Source organism: Doryrhamphus excisus, linkage group LG11 (assembly GCF_037039965.1).
Source record: "Doryrhamphus excisus strain RoL-2023G ecotype Guam linkage group LG11, RoL_Dexc_Guam_v1.1, whole genome shotgun sequence".
Classification (NCBI taxonomy): domain Eukaryota; kingdom Metazoa; phylum Chordata; class Actinopteri; order Syngnathiformes; family Syngnathidae; genus Doryrhamphus; species Doryrhamphus excisus.
This window is the reverse complement of record NC_136367.1, coordinates 5183684-5204007: the sequence shown is the minus strand read 5'-3', so window position 1 is coordinate 5204007 and position 20324 is coordinate 5183684. Positions and strand designations below refer to the sequence as shown.

The following is a 20324-nucleotide window of genomic DNA, read 5'->3' as shown; positions in this document are numbered from 1 at the left end:
ACAGAAAAGACACTTTTATTCGTAAGAGTTTTTATGTCCCATAACGATGAAAATATTACATTTACAAGACATATGCTAACGCTACGCTAGTATACGCTAGCAGGTGATGGTGTTCCTATTGTCGCTTCAAAAAAAGTAATTTGGAGCGAGTTTCATACCTTTTGAAAGACAAAATGGTGATATACTTTAATAATCAGACTTCTGTTCAGGAGAAATCATCACGTCTCAGAGCCCTGCTGCTTTCTTTAAAAAGTTTAATTAGCATCTTTATTTACAGATGATAGATGGCAGTAAAGAGTCAAATCATACTGTTAAACACATAATAACAAAGCAGGGGGAAATAAACAAACAGATATGAATGGTTGAGTCCAAACCTTGCATTAAAAAAAAATCAAATAATTCTTACTGGGTTAAAGAAACCCTGAAAGGAACTCTAAAATGAATCTTATAAACATTAACCGATCTGTAAAATGCCGTAATATTCAACAGCAATGAAACACTAAATAATACATTCATAATTTTCACTACCCTGCATGCTATCTGAAGAGCTTATAAAATCATAAAAGAAGTTTCCAAACAACAAAAACATGGTCAAGCGCGTAAAATAGTTCCATTCAAATTAGGCATATATTATATATTTATATATGTATAATTTTGTACAAATACAGAATATTTGGCATTGATATTTATCCCCGTATATCTAACAATTCAAAATAGATTTAAGATAACCACCTTGTAATGCCGTCAAATGTTCCAAAACCTATAAAAGGCCTTTGTATTTTTCTTTTTTTTTATTATTATTAATACTATTTAGTTTTATCCACCGACATCCACAACACGACACACTTCTCCACCAAAGGCAAACAACAGTGTGACTGCTCTCTCGCCTCGTAAATCATCGTTTCAATGAAAAAACAAACAGCGCCACCACGTGGAAGGAGCGCTTCTTCTCCCGGTGGTGCGTTCAAGTGGAAGCAGTGCGATGATGGTGTGTGACACACGTAATCGTAGCGTTCTACATGTGAACCGTGTCAAAGAAGCTTATTGCTTTGAGGAGCAGATAAAGCTGTAAAGGTGTCAACAATGCATTTAGGAGGAGAGAGAGCAAAACAATAGAAGGACATCTTTGCAGTGCGTAAACAAGGAGAGAATTCAAAGTAGAGTGGGGGGCGATCCCTTTGGAATGGAAAAAAAAGGTTTCTGTCTAGGCTAAGTGTGTGTGTGATTGTCATAATAATAAAGAGAACTCCAGAACTAAAGTGGATAGATTGAGCACCTGTATAAACGTCGATGACTTGATGGGAGTGGTGCCTCAAAGCAGCTTCTGACGCACATCTAAACCCCTCATCACACACACACACACACACACACACACACACACACACACACTGCATAGTACGCAAGCATGGCCGCCGAGCAGTGCCTCCTATACGTCATGTTTGCAAGACGACCCGAACACACTGTGAGGTAACGCAGGCTGGGATTACACTGCAAGGTTTTCATCCCCAAGGGAGTGAACAGAAGAAAAGCAAGTGTTTGGTACATAGTGTTTACTACTTTTAGTTTGGATTTGCAATGAGCTGTTTGAGTAGACTGTGATTGGCTGGTCCACCAGTCTGGGGTGTACCCCGCCTCTTGCCCCGAAGACAGCTGGGATAGGCTCCAGCACCCCCGCGACCCTGGTGAGGATAAGCGGTAGAAAATGAATGAATGTACTCCTGTTTTACAACTAATTCCCCAACTTTCAAATTCATAAAAATGTTAAAATTCATATTTTAAAAAACTTAAAATTGCTGATTATTGCAAATGATATATGTTTTAAAAAATATATATTTTGACGACTATATTGATTAAAATTTGCATCATAACTCATAACACATTTTGTTAAGCTAGTCTGTGAGTGACAGGAAGAAAACCTCTGACTCGAAGTTGTTTGGCATCACCAGCTGGTTAGCATTAGCACCTCGGATATGAGACGATTTGTCTTTTTCACAATTCCAGTGTCCTCTGGCATTTTTGTGTGAATGGGAGCTAGTTTAAAAATGGCTGTAACTAAAGTATACACAATACAGAACCCAAACAACAATCCACTTGGGCCACTTGCAGTGTAATTCCACCCTTTGTGCGGAACAACTATTGCACTTTTTGGCAGCTCCTCTTTGTCCAAATGTTTCAAGCAAAAAGTCTAAATTTGGATCTAGAAGTGAAAGTTTTCAACTCGCTGTGCATGCCGTGCATCCCGTGTTGGATCTCCTCTCGGAAAGTCATCGGTGTGACTCGGCCCAGTTTGCAGCCCTTTGTAAATGCGAAAGAGGAAAGTGTTCTTCTCACGCACATTCACATCTTGCCAGCATCACACTGTAAGGCACCTGAGGAATTGTCATGTACATAGTTGCCAAGCCCCTCTCATAGCAAATATATTTGGCTTTCATTTGTTCATGTGTGCCAAGCAGTACCATGATTAAAGAATAGCCCCGCATGATACCGGTAAAGTGTGATGGTGCACACTGGGTGTTTTTTTTTTTTTTTTACACCAATACACACCCAACTTTGGGCCCTAAAAGCCCGTAAAAGTTCATTCCTCGCTTCCACACAACATACCAGTCTAACACGATAGGTAGTTTTCATGTTTTGTTGCTGTCGTGATGCAGGAAAAATGATGATGTAAAAATCCAACTTCAATTCAATAGATAAGCCCAACCCCCCCCCCCCCATCGAACTAGGGTACTATTGGAGTTTGTGTTATTCATTTATCTGCACACACCACTGCATGGGTTGCTGGCACCAGCACTATTCAAGCATAAAGAAAGACGAAATAGTCCACCCTGCCTCTAACGCCCCCCCAATACCTCACCATGAGTACCGACTTGCATGCATAATGCAAAAAAGGAGAAAATGGAAACATTTTAAGACATTATTTAGCCAGTCTGCTCTTCATCTTAAAGTTAAACAGCATAAATGAGAACAATAAATACCTTTTATTAATATCCTAATTGTATGTAATGTCATTGTAAAAAAAACATAAATGCATAAATGCGCCATATGCATTTAAAATCTACCCTTATATGGGACACCTAGCAAGTCATTTTAAACAGGACATAATTGGGACCGGAAACTAACGTCCGACTTGACTGGAACCCGACAAGGAAACCGAGAATCCGAATTTTATTTCTAATCAGTATGATTTAATTCCCTTAAAAGCCGTAAATCTAAAACGCCCACTTATCTAACGTAAGGCTTAACTTCCAAAACAAGAGCTACAGGTAATTCATGATGGTAGATAACCATGACATATCCCACAAGACACCTTCCTAATTTATGTGAATGAAAGAAAAATTAGTGGTCCTAAAGTCCTAAATGGGATTACAATTAATCTTTAAAAAAATGCCTCAGTTTACTAAGAGTCTCATTTTCTCAATGCTTGTGTTGCATTTAAGGCCAAAGGAAACATCTCCGTTCACAAAGCAAGCTTGGATGCCTCCCGCCAATCAAACACCACCGGGATGGAGTCCAGTTGTCCTGGCACTAAAGAAGGTGATCTGCAAGTTCCAAAAATACCACTAATGTTTTGTCCTATCAGGGGAAAAAAAGTTTAAATCAGTTTAAATGACGTTAAAGCAACACTAAGGGATGATTGCTGTGGTTTTGCTGCCAGGCTCCCGCCAAGATTTGTGGAAGTTACTCCATCATTTGAATCATAGGAATGAGCAGTGTTAAATATACCGTGGTAAATGTACGCTAGCTAGTGCCAACACAAAACACAATTTGTCCTGGCTGGTCCAATAATATAGGCACCACTAAAGTTGGTGATCTTGGTGATCAAGTGAGTCTAGCCTCCCAATGATCGTGATGCTGTTTTGTTTTTTACATACGGGTTCTTTAACTCCATGTTCATTTATCCATTTATATTATGTAGGTAACTTTTTTATATTTTATATATAGTATATTTCGTATACTTTTAAATATATAATTTCAGCATTTTTACACATTTTTTAAAAAATTATAAAAAACATGAATCATCATTTTTTTAAGGATTGACAAAAAAAAACTATTTTGAAAAAAAAAGGACACCCCTACAACTAAAGAAGCATTAAGGAATACCTGTTTTGATTTTCCTTGCAGGCTTAGCCCTAAATTTGTGGTGCTATTCACTTTAGCCACTGTAGCCACATGTTCCTGGCTGGTCCGCCTACGGCGAACTGCAGTCGCCACGGCAACAACACGGACGCAACTCTCCAGCGTATCACGCACGCGATTGGAAAAAGCTGCTATGCCAAAAGTCGAGGGGCCGAGTGCATTGCAAAGATGATCCTTTCTAAAGTCACAATCCGGCACACATCGGCACGGAGACAACGGACGGGGCACCATGTTGATAAATCTCTGTTTAAAAAGTCCTTGAGGGTGTGTGTATATATGTGTGTATGTGTGTGTGTGTGTGTGCGTGCACATAGGCCTGGTTTAAGGACAACAGTTGGAGAGTAAAAAGCAGCACCATTTACTACAGTAACTGACCAGTGTTCGTGTCATTTGCGCCGTGTTTTTTTTTCCCACCACTGGGTGACCTTTTCCTGTTGTTCAACCCGAGCTAAACATTGCAGCATAGAAGCATCCTCAAACCAACCAACCAACCAACCGATGCATCATACTAAGTTTAGATTGTAATGTAACTCAGCCAGATTCATCACATTATTTCAACTATGAGAGGCCTTAGGGGCAAAATGAATTAGACTGAATGACATGAAGAAGAAAAAAAAAAGTGTCCTTTGCAGTTCAACTGCAACATTATCACATGAGCTTCATAAACTACATTTCCCTTGGAAATACAAACATGAATATCATAAGGCGCAAAATACTTTTTTTTTTGTTTGTTTACCCTCAAACCTTTTTAGTTCATCATCCAAACATTAAGTTTTGCAATGGGAACACATCTAGCAGCGAAAAATACAGTTTGTATGTGAAGTTGAAAAGGGACTTTAAAACGGATGAAGGTTGAAATGATAATGACTTATTTTCCTAAAAAAAAAATTATTTTGGGAATTTGAACTTGGCTACCACACAGTATATTTCTGTGGTAAAGGGTATTTCTTCAACTGAAGGGGTAACTGGTTGCATAAATCTTCCAGCAAGCCCTCCTCCCATGGATGAAATGTTGTGTAACATACAACATCATGAAGTATGAGAAATGGCTGCTGTGAACCGGCAAACAAACAGAAGATCAAGCATGAATCCGTGGACCTCAAAGCCTGGTCTGAGCTTCCGGGATGTAGATCTCGATGCTGTCTGCCCGCTCGGTGGCTGAGTTCTGTCTGAACGACGCTGCTCGTTTGGCTGCCATGAGCCGTCTGCGGGCTTCCTGCCGCTGACGGTCCTGGAGGTCCAGGGATCGTTCACGCATCACGCCGCCACGCCCCCTGGTAGGCCTCTTGGTGAGGGCGGGAATCCACTTTCGCTCCTCGGGTAAGAGAAGGGAGACTAAATCAGTTTCTAAATGGTGTCAGACGTAGGCCGCTTAGCCATGAGGCCCGTCGCCCTTGGACAAAAAGGACTCGGACTACTCAGACTTCCATGACAAATGGTCTCGGAAGTGGTTGTGGTTGGCGGTCGGCACCCTGCTGTGTTTTTACCTTCTTCTCCGGACTCTCCACCGTCTGCCACTGGTTGTTCTTGATCTGCTGCAGCTCATCAAACTTGGCAGTGACGTCATCAATGGAAAGCTGCAAGAGGTCCCAGAATCCAGCCAGGTCCTGAGAAGTGGGTCTGGGCATGGCGCTGGGGTCCTTGGTTTGCGGAAATAAACAACATTTTAACTCACAAACTCAGTTTGTGTGTACCATATTGACAATGTATTTTCTTCAGTGCTGCCACAAGGGGGCAGTGCAGCCCTAATAGTGCTTAATATACGACATCATAGCACGATTGAATGCATCCAGTGAAATGCTACTCATTGCAGTATACAGTACAAGTAAATAATATCAGAATGTTGCAAATGTATCCTAAGTACCACAACGTCCATGTTTCTACTTTGTTGACATCATGCTTTTGCTTCGGTCCACACAGACACCCTCTTCAATTGAGGCAATCTAAGCTTGTCACAGCCAATGAGAGACTTAATTCATCACGCCATTATCTGCAAGGTGAGACGTGACCCTAAACCAACCAAAAACGGCAACACACACACACACAATGTAAGTATCGCATCTCCACAAATATGATGTTATTATTCTGTTATGATATATGCAAAGTATATGATTAACATTAAATGTGTCACGGGGATGCCGTAAAACCTACCTGAATCAATAACTGATCCCAATTGTTTCTTCGTTTGATTGCTCTCCCCTATCAATGTCAGGACATTTATCCAATCAGATTGTAGGCCTATGTGTTGCCATGTAAGAAAAGAAATACTACTACTACACAGTCACCTGCTGAAAAGAATGAATGAAAATGAAACCAAACTATGTTTTGGGGGCGTGCTCAGCCCACTAAGACAATACCAATGCCAAAACAATACATTCAAATGAGCAAAGAAATACATATAATTTAAAAGTCAGATGCTAAAATATGCCTTTTGATTTAAAAAATATATATTTAACTTGAAAAAAAAACCGACTAGTTAAGGAGGTAACGTAATGTGGGGCGTAAACTCAGCGTACACACAACAAGTAATACCCCAGCCAATTAAACGGCTGCGTATAATGATTGACCCGTGCAACGTCCAATGAGAGCCATAATCCTACTCGGCATATCCGGGCAAAAACGGCGTTATTTGATTGGACTGTCAGGGAGTCTAATGCTAAAGCTAGCTAAACCGCACCTGTAGTTTAACACTTGTTGTTTCGGATTTTTCCTCGGGGCTTTTTGGTGATAACAAATGGGGTTTAGTCGTAGATACTTGCCAAGTTACTAGTACTATAAGTACTTATTGCTGTAACTGAGACGCACATTTAATTGAACAGCTGTCATTTAAGTCAACAGGTAAGTACAGTACTTTCATATTAATAATGATTGTGGAATTGTCATCATTGATATTTATGGAACGTCATCAATGATGGCAGTAGTACATTATTGTAACATTTTTTTGAATTGACGTAACCTTTCCTCCCTCTACAATGTATAATGACACTCTTAAGAGGTGTTTTAGTGCAGGTAGGACACCGCAGGAGGCCTTGGTGTGGAGCGGTGACACGAGGACAAAGCAGTGAGATGGAGTGGCAGTCCATTATTCAGACTCTGAGGTTCAATTCAAACTGCTGCCTATGTGCATTAATGGAAGGGCTCAACTCCCTCCGATTGGAATTCCCCTTTCGTTTCCTCAGGGCTCGACAGCGGCGGAGGGACCGCTTCGCTATTGATTTCTGCGGTCTATTTCTGGAGGGCGAACAAGAGCCGAGTCAGGCTGAGCACCTTCTCCGAGCTCAGGCGAAGAGACCCATAATACCCATAATGCAACTTTGTAAGAAGCAAATTAAAAGCATGTTGTTTGATACAGGTGGGATTTACAACAGCTCATAAAGGTTGTGTTACCCATCACTCACCAGATTTTGCTGACACAGCCAGTAAAATTGCTGAAACTTTTGGGACATTAGCAGCTGAGCGCTCCCCACGGCACTCCGGATTTTCCCGAGAACTGCGTATACACACAGAGGGGAAAGCGAGACAATCTTGAGTAGTGTCACTCACAATCAATTCAAGTCAAGGCGTAATGTAAAATGCACAGACAAGCGGTTTATGCTCTCTAGGGATTAAGGGTTGACGTTTGACTACATTTTCAATCAACTATTGGTCAAATTTGTTTATTTAAATTAATTGCTACATTTTAAATAATGACGAAACAATCATTATCAGTGAACGATTATGCCCAATATGAAGCTGTTGTGATTGGTGCTTCCACAGCACTCCCCACTGTTCTGTCAGTGACGCCCCCACAAGGTTTAAAGTGAGACGGAACAAAAGAAGGATGCTTACTCTCTTCTGACAGGTCATGCTCTTCTGCTTCCCTCTCCATCTCTTTGCACCATCCCTCCAACCTTTTGGTTTCATTGTGAAGAAGCTGCATGAACCAGCCGCCATCCCTGCGTAGAGGAGACACTCGGCCCGTCTCTGTGGCCTCCAGGCTGGGTTCAGTCAGCCATGGTTCAGGCTGCGGGCTGGGGGGCCCGCTGGAGGCCCGGTAGTCCTCCCTGTAGCTAAACAGGCCCTGCGTGCGCACCGTGCGAATAGCCCCGTACTGCGTGGGGGTGCTGGGTTCGGAGTGGCGACCAAAAGCCCCGCCAAACTGCAGACCCTTGTCTTCCATGGAGGGGAAGCCCTCCAGCTCCATGTCGGCTTGCACTGCAGTAGTAACACTGTTGGAGCGCTTGATCCGCCCTCGCCTAAACATGCGGAGGTCATGAAGTCAAAAGTGAATCAACAGCTCAGATTTGACAAAACCAAAATGGTGCATACCGTTTGTGATCCTCCACCTGGATACCTATGGAGTGAAATTGAGGAAGGCCTTTACTTTCAGTTTCGGAGTCTGTCACAGTTTCCACCTGTTGAGACATTATCATCAGAATATACAAACAAACGATTTGGGTGATTTATAGGAAAATACCAACGAGTTTGGTTTGTTTGTTGGCATTTTGGTGACATTGTTCGGATGAAATTCTTTGACTTTGGAAAACGGTGATCATTGAAACAACAAGCTTCAGGTTAATTGAAAAATAATCGTTAGTTGAAGCCCTAATATTACTCTTACACGGTCTATATACCTGTATCCCGATAGAGGATCGAGGGGTTTTGAGGTACTCCTCCGCCTTGGATACCAACACTGCCTTGTCGCACGTCTGGATGGAGGTGTGGCTGCCCAAAGACGCGTGCCTCTTGGCCGCCGCGGACTCTATGGCCATGGTGACCGCCCTGGAGCTATCCAAGCTGTCTGTGGAACTGTAGATGGGACGTCCGAGGCTGTCGGTGGCCCACAGACCGCCTCGCGGTTGCCTTCCCTCCTGGTAGGCATCTTGGGTAGACTCGGTGCTGCTCTGGGCTGTCACAGAGATAAGAGGCTTGGTGGTGGCACGCGGGGGCACGGGAGGAGGGGGAGTCTTCTTGTAACTAGGAGGATATGAGACCGCTGGATAGCACGAGCAGGATGACAGGACGAGGACAAGGCAAAACAAGGGCAGAGAATGAATCAAAGCAGAACTTAAAAATGAAAAAAAAGCCAAGAAACCGTAGGCAAGTGAGTGAAAAGCATGACTGGAAATCAGATCACTTGTGTATTTTATCAGGGGAAAAAGGTCATTGAGGTGATGCGGACATTCCATAAGTGGCAAAGCAGCAGGTTGCTACATGACTGCAGTTATTGGTGGAAATGAAATGAAGGTTAATGAAGATCTTCCGCTATCGAGTACTGATTCATCCACATGCAACTTCTCTGTATTTCTAGTCCTCTAATTGGCTCAAAAGGGAACATTCTAGGAAATTCAGGAGGACAGAGTAGTCAATATAAACAACAGCGTTGTGACGACTGGCCATTACACCGCCAGGAAGTGAGGAAAATATGGTCTCCCTCCTCAGCTTGCGCTCTCTTGGGAAGACATTCCACATCTGTCCCTAGACTTTTGTTGGTTTTCTGAAGTCAAATCAATAGTTGCAGCTTTATTTGATATATACAGTATATATTTTATGTAATATCAGTTCAACACTTAAAATCAGTCATTTGTATTTAAACATTTGGATACAGTTCTAGTCTAATGTTAAACAACCTTAGATGGTATGGACTAAATGAATTATTGCATTTCAACATTAGTAAGTCAACATGAATCAATGGCCGCCACAATCTTGCAGACAAAATCTGCCGAATGTTCCGCATTCTGACACCCATGCAATAATTCATACACAGTCAGATACACAGATTACTGACTAATTCGGCAATCTGTTGCCTGCTAGAACCCATCGGTACATCGGTCTGAACAGGTGCAGTCGGAGCCCTCGGCACAGAAACTACGCAGACTACCTTGGATTTGAGCTAATTAAGTGCAACAAAACCACAGGAATTCTGTTTAGACAAATCCGATCACAGACTTGACTTTCTTCCAGCTTGAAGGGGGCTGCAGCGCTGCAAGAAACGGTGGGTGGATTCCAAAATGAAAAGAGCTCGGTGACTCAGGCGATATGAAACGCCACCTTGTCTATTTATACATCTTCTACCCATCCGGCTTCCATTCAGCAGTGATTTTGTTACAGACTTCTTCACCACCCGCTGAATGCTGGAAACGAAGGACTGCTTTCATATATGTAGATCATTTTAAGTGTTGACATGTTTTTTTTTGTTTGGAAAGATCCACTCATACAGTAGACTACAACGCCAAAGTAGATAGAGACTGAGGAGTATAATACGGCAGCTTATTTGTCATTTCTATCTGAATATCCTCCAACTCCGGGTTGGCTTTAAGGTCTTGCCCCAGTTGCCGAAGTTTAAGTATCTCGGGGTCTTGTTCGCGAGTGAGGGAAGGTTGGACGTTGAGGTCGATGGACGGATCAGCACAGAGTCTGCAGTGATGCGGTCGCTGTACCGAACTGTTGTAGTGAAGGGAAAGCTGAGCCAGACGGCACAGCTTTGGGTCATGACCCAAAGAACAAGATCGCATGGACTCACGCATAGAGTTAGGGTGAGGAGCTCGGTCATCTGGGGGGAGGGGCTCAGAGTACAGCTGGTACTGCTTCGGTGGATCAGGCATTTAGTCGATTAGACGATTCCCTGGTGAGGTGTTCCGAACATGCCAGCTGGGAGAAGGCCCCTGGCCAGATGTAGAATACCCTTGAGAGATTATGTCTCACAGCTGACCTGGGAACACCTTGGTGTCTTCTCTGTGGAACTGGTAGAGGTGGCTGGAGACTGGGAAGCTTGGACTTCCCAATTGAGATTACTGCCCCCCGCGACCCGGACCCGGATAAACGGAAGAAAATGGATGGATATCCTGAAACATTACTTGACTCGACAGCGACAAATAATTGTGACCGTCCATGGCTTATAGTACTGTCTGCACTGTGTGTTCTGTACCAGAGTGCTGGTAGTAAACTGTAGTATCTGTAGTAGTCAAGCGGTTTCGGCACCACACAGACTGATACTCAAGCAAGGACCCACTTTTGAAACTAATTCCACCTGTGCCTCAGATCTTCCAACCCTCTCCCGTATTTCATCCTTGAGGGCCCTCAAACGCACCACATCATTAAGAAACTTAAAGTACAAACGTCCTCCCTAATTCAGCTAAAAGCCCGGTTCTTGTATCCCATCCTTTGTTGCACCCGGCCCTGCCTACTTGTATTTGAATCTGCTGCATAGATCAGTCAACACTGAAGGTTGTGGTGGGAATAAATCAACCTGAATGTCATTGCTATCAAATGTGTGTGTTGCTCATCGCTAAAATGTTCCGTGGGTACCAATGAGATGAGAATGAGAACCCTCAATCCTCACATGAAAACAATTATTTGGACACATCCTAATGGCAGTTCCCCGTAGAGACAGCTTTTGACCAGTTTCCAAAGTAACCCACATTAGTCTGCCACAGGTCAGACACAGAGACGCCCTCCTGCAGCTAAAGACAAAATAACAACCTTACTCTTGCTCCTGATGTCATTATCTCCTTCTCCACACTGACCTGTTGCCATTTCAAGGCTGCATGACTCAAGTCTTGTCAGAAAGAAGCAGACAATGAAGAAGAAGAGCAACACAGAATAACACTCTTGCAGTAATTAACTGGAGATATGCCGCTGGTATAAACAGCAAAATAAACAGTAGGATGAGTTGGCATTGGTCTCGGGTTCAGAGACAATAGCCAATTTGATATCATCAAATGCAATCGAAACTAAAAACGAAAAGTTAAGCCCAATAATATTAGTTTTCGTGAACATTTTTTCACAAAGTACATGCAGAATGGTCGGAATCTCGGGGTACAGTACAGTAGGGATTAGGGATACAAAGGGTGGAATTATCGCACAAATATGATAACCCAAACAGTCAGGACTTAGGTCATGGTGACAGACAGTCAGAAATAACAAAACTCTAACATGATACATAACCACCAGAGTACAGCATCCTTGAGCATGTTAAAGGATCTGCTCCTTTGAGCAGATAGTCGCAATAATATGTTCTGTCTTTTTCGTATTACTGTTTCATTGTAGGGCTGCACGGCGGACGACTGGTTAGCGCCAAGCTCTCATAGCTAGGAGGCCCGAGTTCAATCCCACCCTCGGCCATCTCTGTGTGGAGTTTGCATGTTCTCCCCGTGCATGCGTGGGTTTTCTCCGGGTACTCCGGTTTCCTCCCACATTCCAAAAACATGCTAGGTTAATTAGCGACTCCAAATTGTCCATAGGTGTGAATGTGAGTGTGAATGGTTGTTTGTCTATATGTGATCTGTGATTGGCTGGCCACCAGTCCAGGGTGTCTCTTGCCTGAAGACAGCTGGGATAGGCTCCAGCACCCCCGCAACCCTTGTGAGGATAAGTGGTAAAAAACGAATGAATGAATGTTTCATTGCATTCTTGTGTGATCATGAGTTCCGTCTTATCTGATTTACAGAGAAAATAACTTTTTCATAACTTGAGCACCACCTTGCCTTTTGCTTTCTCCCCCAGATTTTACCGCCCGGATACACATCCCTACATCGCCTGTAAGTGTATAAATTATACTGCACATCAGGTAGCAAAGCTAAAAGACAGCGATTGATCGGTACCTGGTGGTGGTTGAACACGGTCCACACTGCAGGAAGTAGGGAGGCGAAACTGAATCCCTGCAAGAGCCAAGCACAACCAGTTATTGGAGGCTCGTCCAAGCGTGAAACAGATAAACACACACACACACACACACACACACACACTGGGACTACATTTACATACAGGCTGGACTCGAGTTCTAAAGCAAATATTGACGTCTTCTCCTTGCAACCATACTTGTTACATCAGTGAGAAACAGGCAGAAAGAAACACAGTTATTCTAGATTTACTGCACACTTCCTGGTTTAATGAGCTTCACGGTTGACCTAACATGAAGAGGACGTGTCTCATAATAATTTAATGACTAGTTTTGCAGCCGTATACTAATTGGTGTGTACTAGCTCATAGCTTTACCTGTGTTTCTTTTGCTACTTGCAATATCATCATACAGTGGGCAACAATGACCTCAGATGAGCGTAGTATAATCCGTTTATGAATATTGTAGCAAATACGATAGGTCGAAAAAATGTATGTCATCAAAATCAATGTATTTATGTCTACACTTCAATATGTTGCCCATGTATTATGATGAAATATAGACAGCAATCCATACCACTCATGCATCTCAAAACAGACATGTCATCGTAATGTACATATATACGTATATATATATATATATTTATATACATATATATACACAAGACAAATATAAAATCTGGTTAAATGTAGAAATATCGCAATGCATTCCAAATATGTCAACAAAAACTAAACACAGAGAAGAAGCTGGGACCTCTGGACTGCCTCAGTGATGACATAATACGATATTTTTAATGTGGAGTTATCACTTTTTAGTACTATAGAAACACAAGGTCACTCACAAGGACTCGTATATGCGGTAAACGTGACGTCACATTTGTGCTTTTTTTTTTGTTTGTCCAATTTTGGTTCAAGTTCTGTGCGATTCGCTCTAACAGTCTGTCCTCGCCATGCGATTCCGTCCACTCGTGCCAGACGCCGTCTTTGCCACAGTTGTGAAGTCGGGGCTGGCAGAGAGGCTGGTGAGAGGCCGCTCTGACGCAGATATCAGGGCGGATTGTGGCTTAATGACGTGCAATGACTGACGAGCTGTGCATGGGCATGGGGGCTGGAGATGGAACAGAGTGATTGTGGAGCGTCCGTGCTCTGCTAATCCTGGGACAACTATCTATGTCAATTATGATGAAGATAAATATTAGGCTGCTAAATCCTCAAAACCAGTAAAACTAATCCCTTAACGATAAACATTTAATATCTACGCTCTGCCAAACAACATAAGCAGTAAGAGTTATTAGAGTTAGCATGCTAATTGTGATTAGTGGAGGAAAATCACCCTGACACAAAACAGTACCTCAAGAAGTAGCAATAGTAGTAGTAGCAATAATTCCTATTTTCGTTCCCGATTTGACCAATTTGGCAATGTTTCCACCAAGTGGTACAGTAGAGGTTGGCTTGGATCAGTAAACTGTACTGCATACATGTATATACAAGCCCACGTTTTTCACGTTTGTTTATGTTTTACCGTTTAGTGTGTTTTCTTCAAACATTGAGATTTTACAATTTTATTCGGCAGGCCTTGAACGTGCCATACTTGTGTGCTGTGACGAGCGACACCGTGAGTGTGATTCACCGATCATCTTACATGACCATTCATTAGTGGTGAGTACCTTTACATTGCATACTTTGTACCCTTACATTGTATACTTCGTACCTTTACATTGTGTACGTCGCATGTGTGTGTAATACTGTCAGTGTTTGGGGGATATTTAGTGCTCAAACCTAGATTGTGTCACAAGTGGACAATCGAAGAGAGAAGTGGAGGGCTTGGAGCTGAATCTCATCCGGTAATTCCAATCGTGTCTCGTATTGCAAATGTTGATCCAAAATCAGACATTTTGAAGGAGTTGTGAGTGAGCCGTGCGTAATGAGACCTGGCGTAATCCTCAAAGTGAAAGCAACACTACGCTTCCTTACTGGCGAGTACATTTGTGCAGATAATAAAGACATGTACCCTCAATATACAGTAATGGGGTAACAATAATAATAATGCAAATATTGCAATAATGCAATAGTAATGCAAAAGCTGGCCAAAGGATGGACAGCAGCATGTTTATCTCCATTTTACAGAAGCTACCTATGCTAACCTCATGCAAATGGAATGTGTGCTGAAAACCGATCACATTACAGGTCATAGTTTGAGAGTTTTTCTAGTGTAAACATAAAATAGTGTACCATACCGACACAGGGTGGAAACAGGGCAAGGTCCAATTTAAAAAAAAACAAAACCAAAAAACATATATTATGAATTGTGTTGCATCACATTACCTAAACCGTCCTATGATGACTTTGCTTGAGTAATGTATTTCCTCTGCTTATTGTCACAGGCCGTGCTAATCATCATGTCCTATTGACCATTCTGTTACAGCCGTTTGATGGAGATGGATGAGTGGTCGCTGACTGGATGAAGGGATGCATACGTGATTTGACAGAGGACGTCTCAGAGGAGCTGAAGATGTGCATGATTCTGCTGCTGGATTTCCTATGTTCATCCCAAAGGTTGGTCGTTGGCTTTTTTTTTTTTGCCAATTGGGTTGCACAATAAAACAAGCATGTTGTCTGGTGGCCACATACATATATACATACAGTGGTGATGCCCCCATGGATGCAAGGTGGAGTTACCTTACACGTGTAAACCAATACACATCATCGACATCGAAGTATGTGCGATCTTCTCGGTAATCCGTCTTTTTATGATATCGTTTTCCTGTCGTTTCTCCATTCCCACCTTTGATGAAGCTAACATGTTTTATCTTAGTATTGCAGCCGTGTAGCCATTATAATAAAACAATGGCCATCCTTGATCAGTTACTTCAGCGGGCTTTAATACGTGTGGACCAGCCAGGACACCTTTCATGTTGTGTTAGCTCTTGCATCAGTGGGAACGCTGTGTCAATGTGTGTTTGCTCAGTGGTTGAATCAAAAATAATACAAGTTATTGGCACCCAGTTATCGGGGGCCATATGCTTTTGACATCATGGTTGTATATCCATATAAGCCTTAGCAAGAACAACCATTGGCTGTCAAGCTAAACCAGTAGAGAACCATTATGTTACATGTCGTGTTAGTCTTGGTCGCACTGTGAATGAGGCCGACATTTGGGTTGATGCGTTACCTGTTGGTAATGTGTGAATAAGGGTGTAATTATCCATCTGATTTACTGCATATAAAGAACACTGAGAGATTATGGAGATTATAATCTATTCTGTATCCTGACATAATGCATCACAGTGCTTCCCCCAAAAATATTGATTGAATTCCTAATTACACAATCCCCAGGATGTCTGACTTTAGAGGTCCCACTGTATTAAATATCACGATAAAAGTTACTTATTAAGAGTATTTGTATCTGTGCTGGTTTGTAAAACAAAGCCTGTCTCACTGCATGCTAGTATACTTCAATACAAAAATACAGTTTGTGTATTTATTAATTCCATTGTTAATTCAAAGAAATTAGAATGAAATCAAGACGGTGAATTTGTATTTAAATTAATTATTTGATTTAACAGAATTTTAAAGAAACAACGAAAAGAGCAAATTAAACTTGTCTAATTTTTAAATGAAATAATGCAGATTTCTATTTAGTTGTCTTCATAATTTTTTTTTTAGTTTAGTACATTTTTTCCCTCCTCCTGATGAAGTACTAGCACACAAATATTCCACTGACTTTAATGTGAAAACATGATAAGACAGTTCAAGTTGTCGGAGCGAGCATGATATCATTCATTTCTACCAAGTGAAAAATGTCAATGAGTCAGACAAAATGTATGAAACATAGAAAAGAAAGAAATAATAAAGCTGTTCCCTACCGGACCTACCGTACTCTCTACGCCCCCCAGCTAAGCTACGGGCGCCTAAAATGGGGAATAAAAGAAAAAGGAAATAATAACCAACCAAAAAAATGACAGCTTGCCCCAAAAGCAAAACACGTAGAAAAAAGCTAAAGTGAATTTTTTTGTATTTTTCATGTCTTTTGGTGCAAACCACTCACTGTGTGCAACGTCCTTATTGGATGCCATGGTAAAGCTATGACCCCCTTTCAGTTATCATCAACATAAACATAATCACAGCAATTTTAATCCAATCTTTTATAGCAATTTATGAAAAATACATAAGGCCAGGAAATGTTGGAATAAAAATTCACACACACACACACAAAATAATAATAATATAAATAAAATAAAAAAAAACACCACAGTAAGCAAACCGAATTTGAAAGCAAAAGTGTTTCATTCATATAGAAAATAAGCACAAGCTAACAAATGCAAGCTAAACGATAGTATTCAAAAAGGATGTTTCATAACATGGACATATTCTGATTCTCACTAAACATTGCAGTCTGAGATCCCTGAAAATTGCGTCATGACTGATGCAAAACAGAGAAGCATGTTTTCCTCTTAAATAAAATAAAGGACACCAACCAAGGGGTTAAATTCAATGAGAATTTGGAGTGCAAATGATATCCGTCCAAAAGTGTTTGCCCGTTTTGGACGGATGTCACACATTTGGCACGGTTTTTCCATTGGATTTCTGGGGTTCCACAGAATCCAGTGTTTCCCACAGGACTGGAATCTATTTGTGGCAGTGGTGTGCGGATAGGTGGGTGCCTTCATCGTCAAATTTTGATTGGTTGTGACAGATATCAGCTGATATTGATACCGAAATGTGTAACATGACATATCTCCTGTGGTGGAATGAAGATGTTTTCATGATCGGGAAAAAAATCGATATCACATTTTTATGCTGATATTGGACATCGCTAGTTGTGACACAAAACAACTACAAATTAGCTTTTTCGGTCACTTCTTTTTGATGTTTTTCGGAACAAATTAATTTCCCAAAGATGTATTTATATGTCTTTACGTTTACGTTTTATTGCATGAGAGGCACAAAGAGATGATGATGCAACTCCACAATAGAAGAGAGCATGTGTGGTACAGTTTTAAACGGGCACTAGTTTGTTGGGAAATGGAACTTACTGATGTTCTACTGCTGATTACTAAAGAACGCAAAATGGTAGAAGCTAACTTTCTGCTTGTTGAGGGTGCAACTAATAAATAAATGAATGTACAGGAAACACTGGAATCATGAAGAAATCCAATGAGATGAATAAACTCTGACAAATAGTTATATATTTCATTTGAAAAATAATACACTTTGTCAATTGTAAAATCTTTTATAGACCAATCCATCTTAGTTTTGCTACATGTCTTCACGTCTACCAATGGACATTTACATTCTTTGGAAAAAAACCCATGACAACAAGATGAAACCCAGATCACTCAAATACATTTGCTGAATCCCATCATTTAGAAAAATATGATTTTGCACAGCATTTACCATCAACAATCACCAAAAAAAAAAAAAAAAACAGTTCCGATGCTACTACAAAAGAAATTGACCATCTAAGGTTTTGATTCTGGTAGACAAAATTTAAATAACAACATAATCAGAAAGGAAATTTCCACCAAAATAAAATACTTTCACCAGCAAATTTATATATTTAGATGACCAATAAAACACCAAAAACCAAGGATTTGCATAGAATGAATGAATATAGATAGGAGACATCATGATTAGCCAGCACCTTAAATTGACCTTGCACCCCCCCTCCCCCCGAGCAAAGGGAGTAAAATATGAGAGAAATTCTCTTGAATAACTTGTCAACATATTGTATATGTGTACATATATCATATATCTTTAGAAGCTAGATATTTTCACAGTCATATGCCCTCAATTACATAATAAAAAGCCACATTATTATTGATTTTTTTTTTAACGATGAAAAATATTCAGTATTGCAAATGTGGACAATGCAACAGTGAATTATGTTTTAGTCATCTACAAATCCTTCTGCTTCCATACATAACGGGGAAAGATATCTTGCAATGCCAAGCACTGAATTCATCATATTGTAACTGTCCCCCCCCCCCCCCATGTTAGGCATAATAACCAATCAATGCATTTATCATGAAGAGTTTCATAGATGGGGAAAAAATGGGGTGCGATACTTTGCTACAGCCATCAGAGGTGCTGTTGATTCAGTCCTGAGAACAAGTCGAGTCCTAATTCCACCTGCAGTATGGTATCGGTATCAGAAATAGTTTAATAATTTACTTAGTAATGTGTTGTCATTCTCTCTATAATTCATTTTAAACTATTTTCTATTAAAGGGACTGTACGCAGATTGGATTTTTTGAGACCAAACAGGATAGCACCACGCTACCAAATGTCACCCATGGTGGTTTAATGTACATAGTACATGTTGTCTGTATTTTTCACAATTATACATTAAACCGCATCAAAATTATCAGCGATTTTCCAAATAACTGGTGTCGCTACACCACTGTGGTGCTTGATGATTTGTTGTCATTGTGCGGTTAGGCGGCGGTCGAGTGGTTAGCACGCAGACCCGAAGTTCAATCCCACTCTCGGTCATCTCTGTGTGGAGTTTGCATGTTCTCCCTGTGCATGCGTGGGTTTCCTCCCACGTTCCAAAAAACATGCTAACAAAAACATGCTAACAATTGGCGACTCCAAATTGAATGTGAGTGTGAACGACTCCAAATTGAATGTGAATGGTTCATTCATTCATTCATTTTCTACCGCTTATCCTCACAAGGGTCGCGGGGGTGCTGGAGCCTATCCCAGCTGTCTTCGGGTGAGAGGCGGGGTACACCCTGGACTGGTGGCCAGCCAATCACAGGGCACATATAGACAAACAACCATTCACACTCACATTCATACCTGTGGACAATTTGGAGTCGCCAATTAACCTAGCATGTTTTTGGAATGTGGGAGGAAACCGGACTACCCGGAGAAAACCCACGCATGCACGGGGAGAACATACAAACTCCACACATGGCTGAGGGTGGAATTGAACCCTCTCCTAGTTGTGAGGTCTGCACGCTAACCACTCGACCGCCGTGCAGCCCAATGTGAATGGTTGTTTGTCTATATGTACCCTGTGATTGGCTGGCCACCAGTCCATGGTGTCTCGCCTCTCACCCGAAGACAGCCGGGATAGGCTCCAGCTCCCCCGGCGAGGATGAGAGGTAGAAAATGAATGAATGTGCGCTGATGGTCGCTTGGCTACTATTAGCTGACCACAAGCAGAACTACGTGTTCTATGTGTTACGTCTTGCGTATTCGCTGCATACAGTCCCTTTACTGAACGTCTGCTTCTGCTGAGCGTAGTGTTCTTCGGAAGTCCACCGACTGAATCAACAGTGCCAATCGTTGTAGCAAAGCGGTGCACTCCAATTTGAATTTCAGTTAAAGATTCAACACAGTCGATCGAAACCTAACGATCAGGTGATCAATTATACTGCCCATCCTTCCATGGAACGTGTGCATTTTTTTAAATTGTATAACTTTGTATAACTTTTGTATACAGACTGACTTTCAAAACGACATACAAATTGCTGCAACTATTGCCTTTTGGTCGCACAAACGGGGAAGAAGCTCCTTTCTCTCTCAAGGCAGCACAGTAGACCCTTTGACAGGTTCACATTTCAGTCAGGACTGTGATA

The 20324-nt window shown here is 41.5% G+C and overlaps 1 protein-coding gene and 1 long non-coding RNA gene across 2 annotated transcripts; one reads left to right on the top strand and one right to left on the bottom strand.

Annotated features, from left to right (window-relative positions):
• The first annotated feature begins 3405 nt into the window (after positions 1-3405).
• Positions 3406-4282, top strand: LOC144901245 (uncharacterized). The gene is made up of 2 exons (XR_013629405.1): positions 3406-3534; positions 4123-4282. It is a non-coding gene; the product is annotated as an uncharacterized LOC144901245 (long non-coding RNA).
• Positions 4283-5133: 851 nt separating this feature from the next.
• On the bottom strand, positions 5134-19032 carry dlgap2b (discs, large (Drosophila) homolog-associated protein 2b). The gene is made up of 9 exons (XM_078794677.1): positions 19029-19032; positions 16602-16778; positions 12720-12776; positions 8751-9112; positions 8446-8531; positions 7966-8372; positions 7536-7627; positions 5625-5777; positions 5134-5452 (listed from the first exon to the last, which is right to left on the bottom strand). Exons 1-9 carry the CDS (start codon positions 19030-19032, stop codon positions 5237-5239), a joined length of 1554 nt encoding a protein of 517 aa, XP_078650803.1. The 3' UTR covers positions 5134-5236.
• Between the last annotated feature and the right edge of the window lie 1292 nt (positions 19033-20324).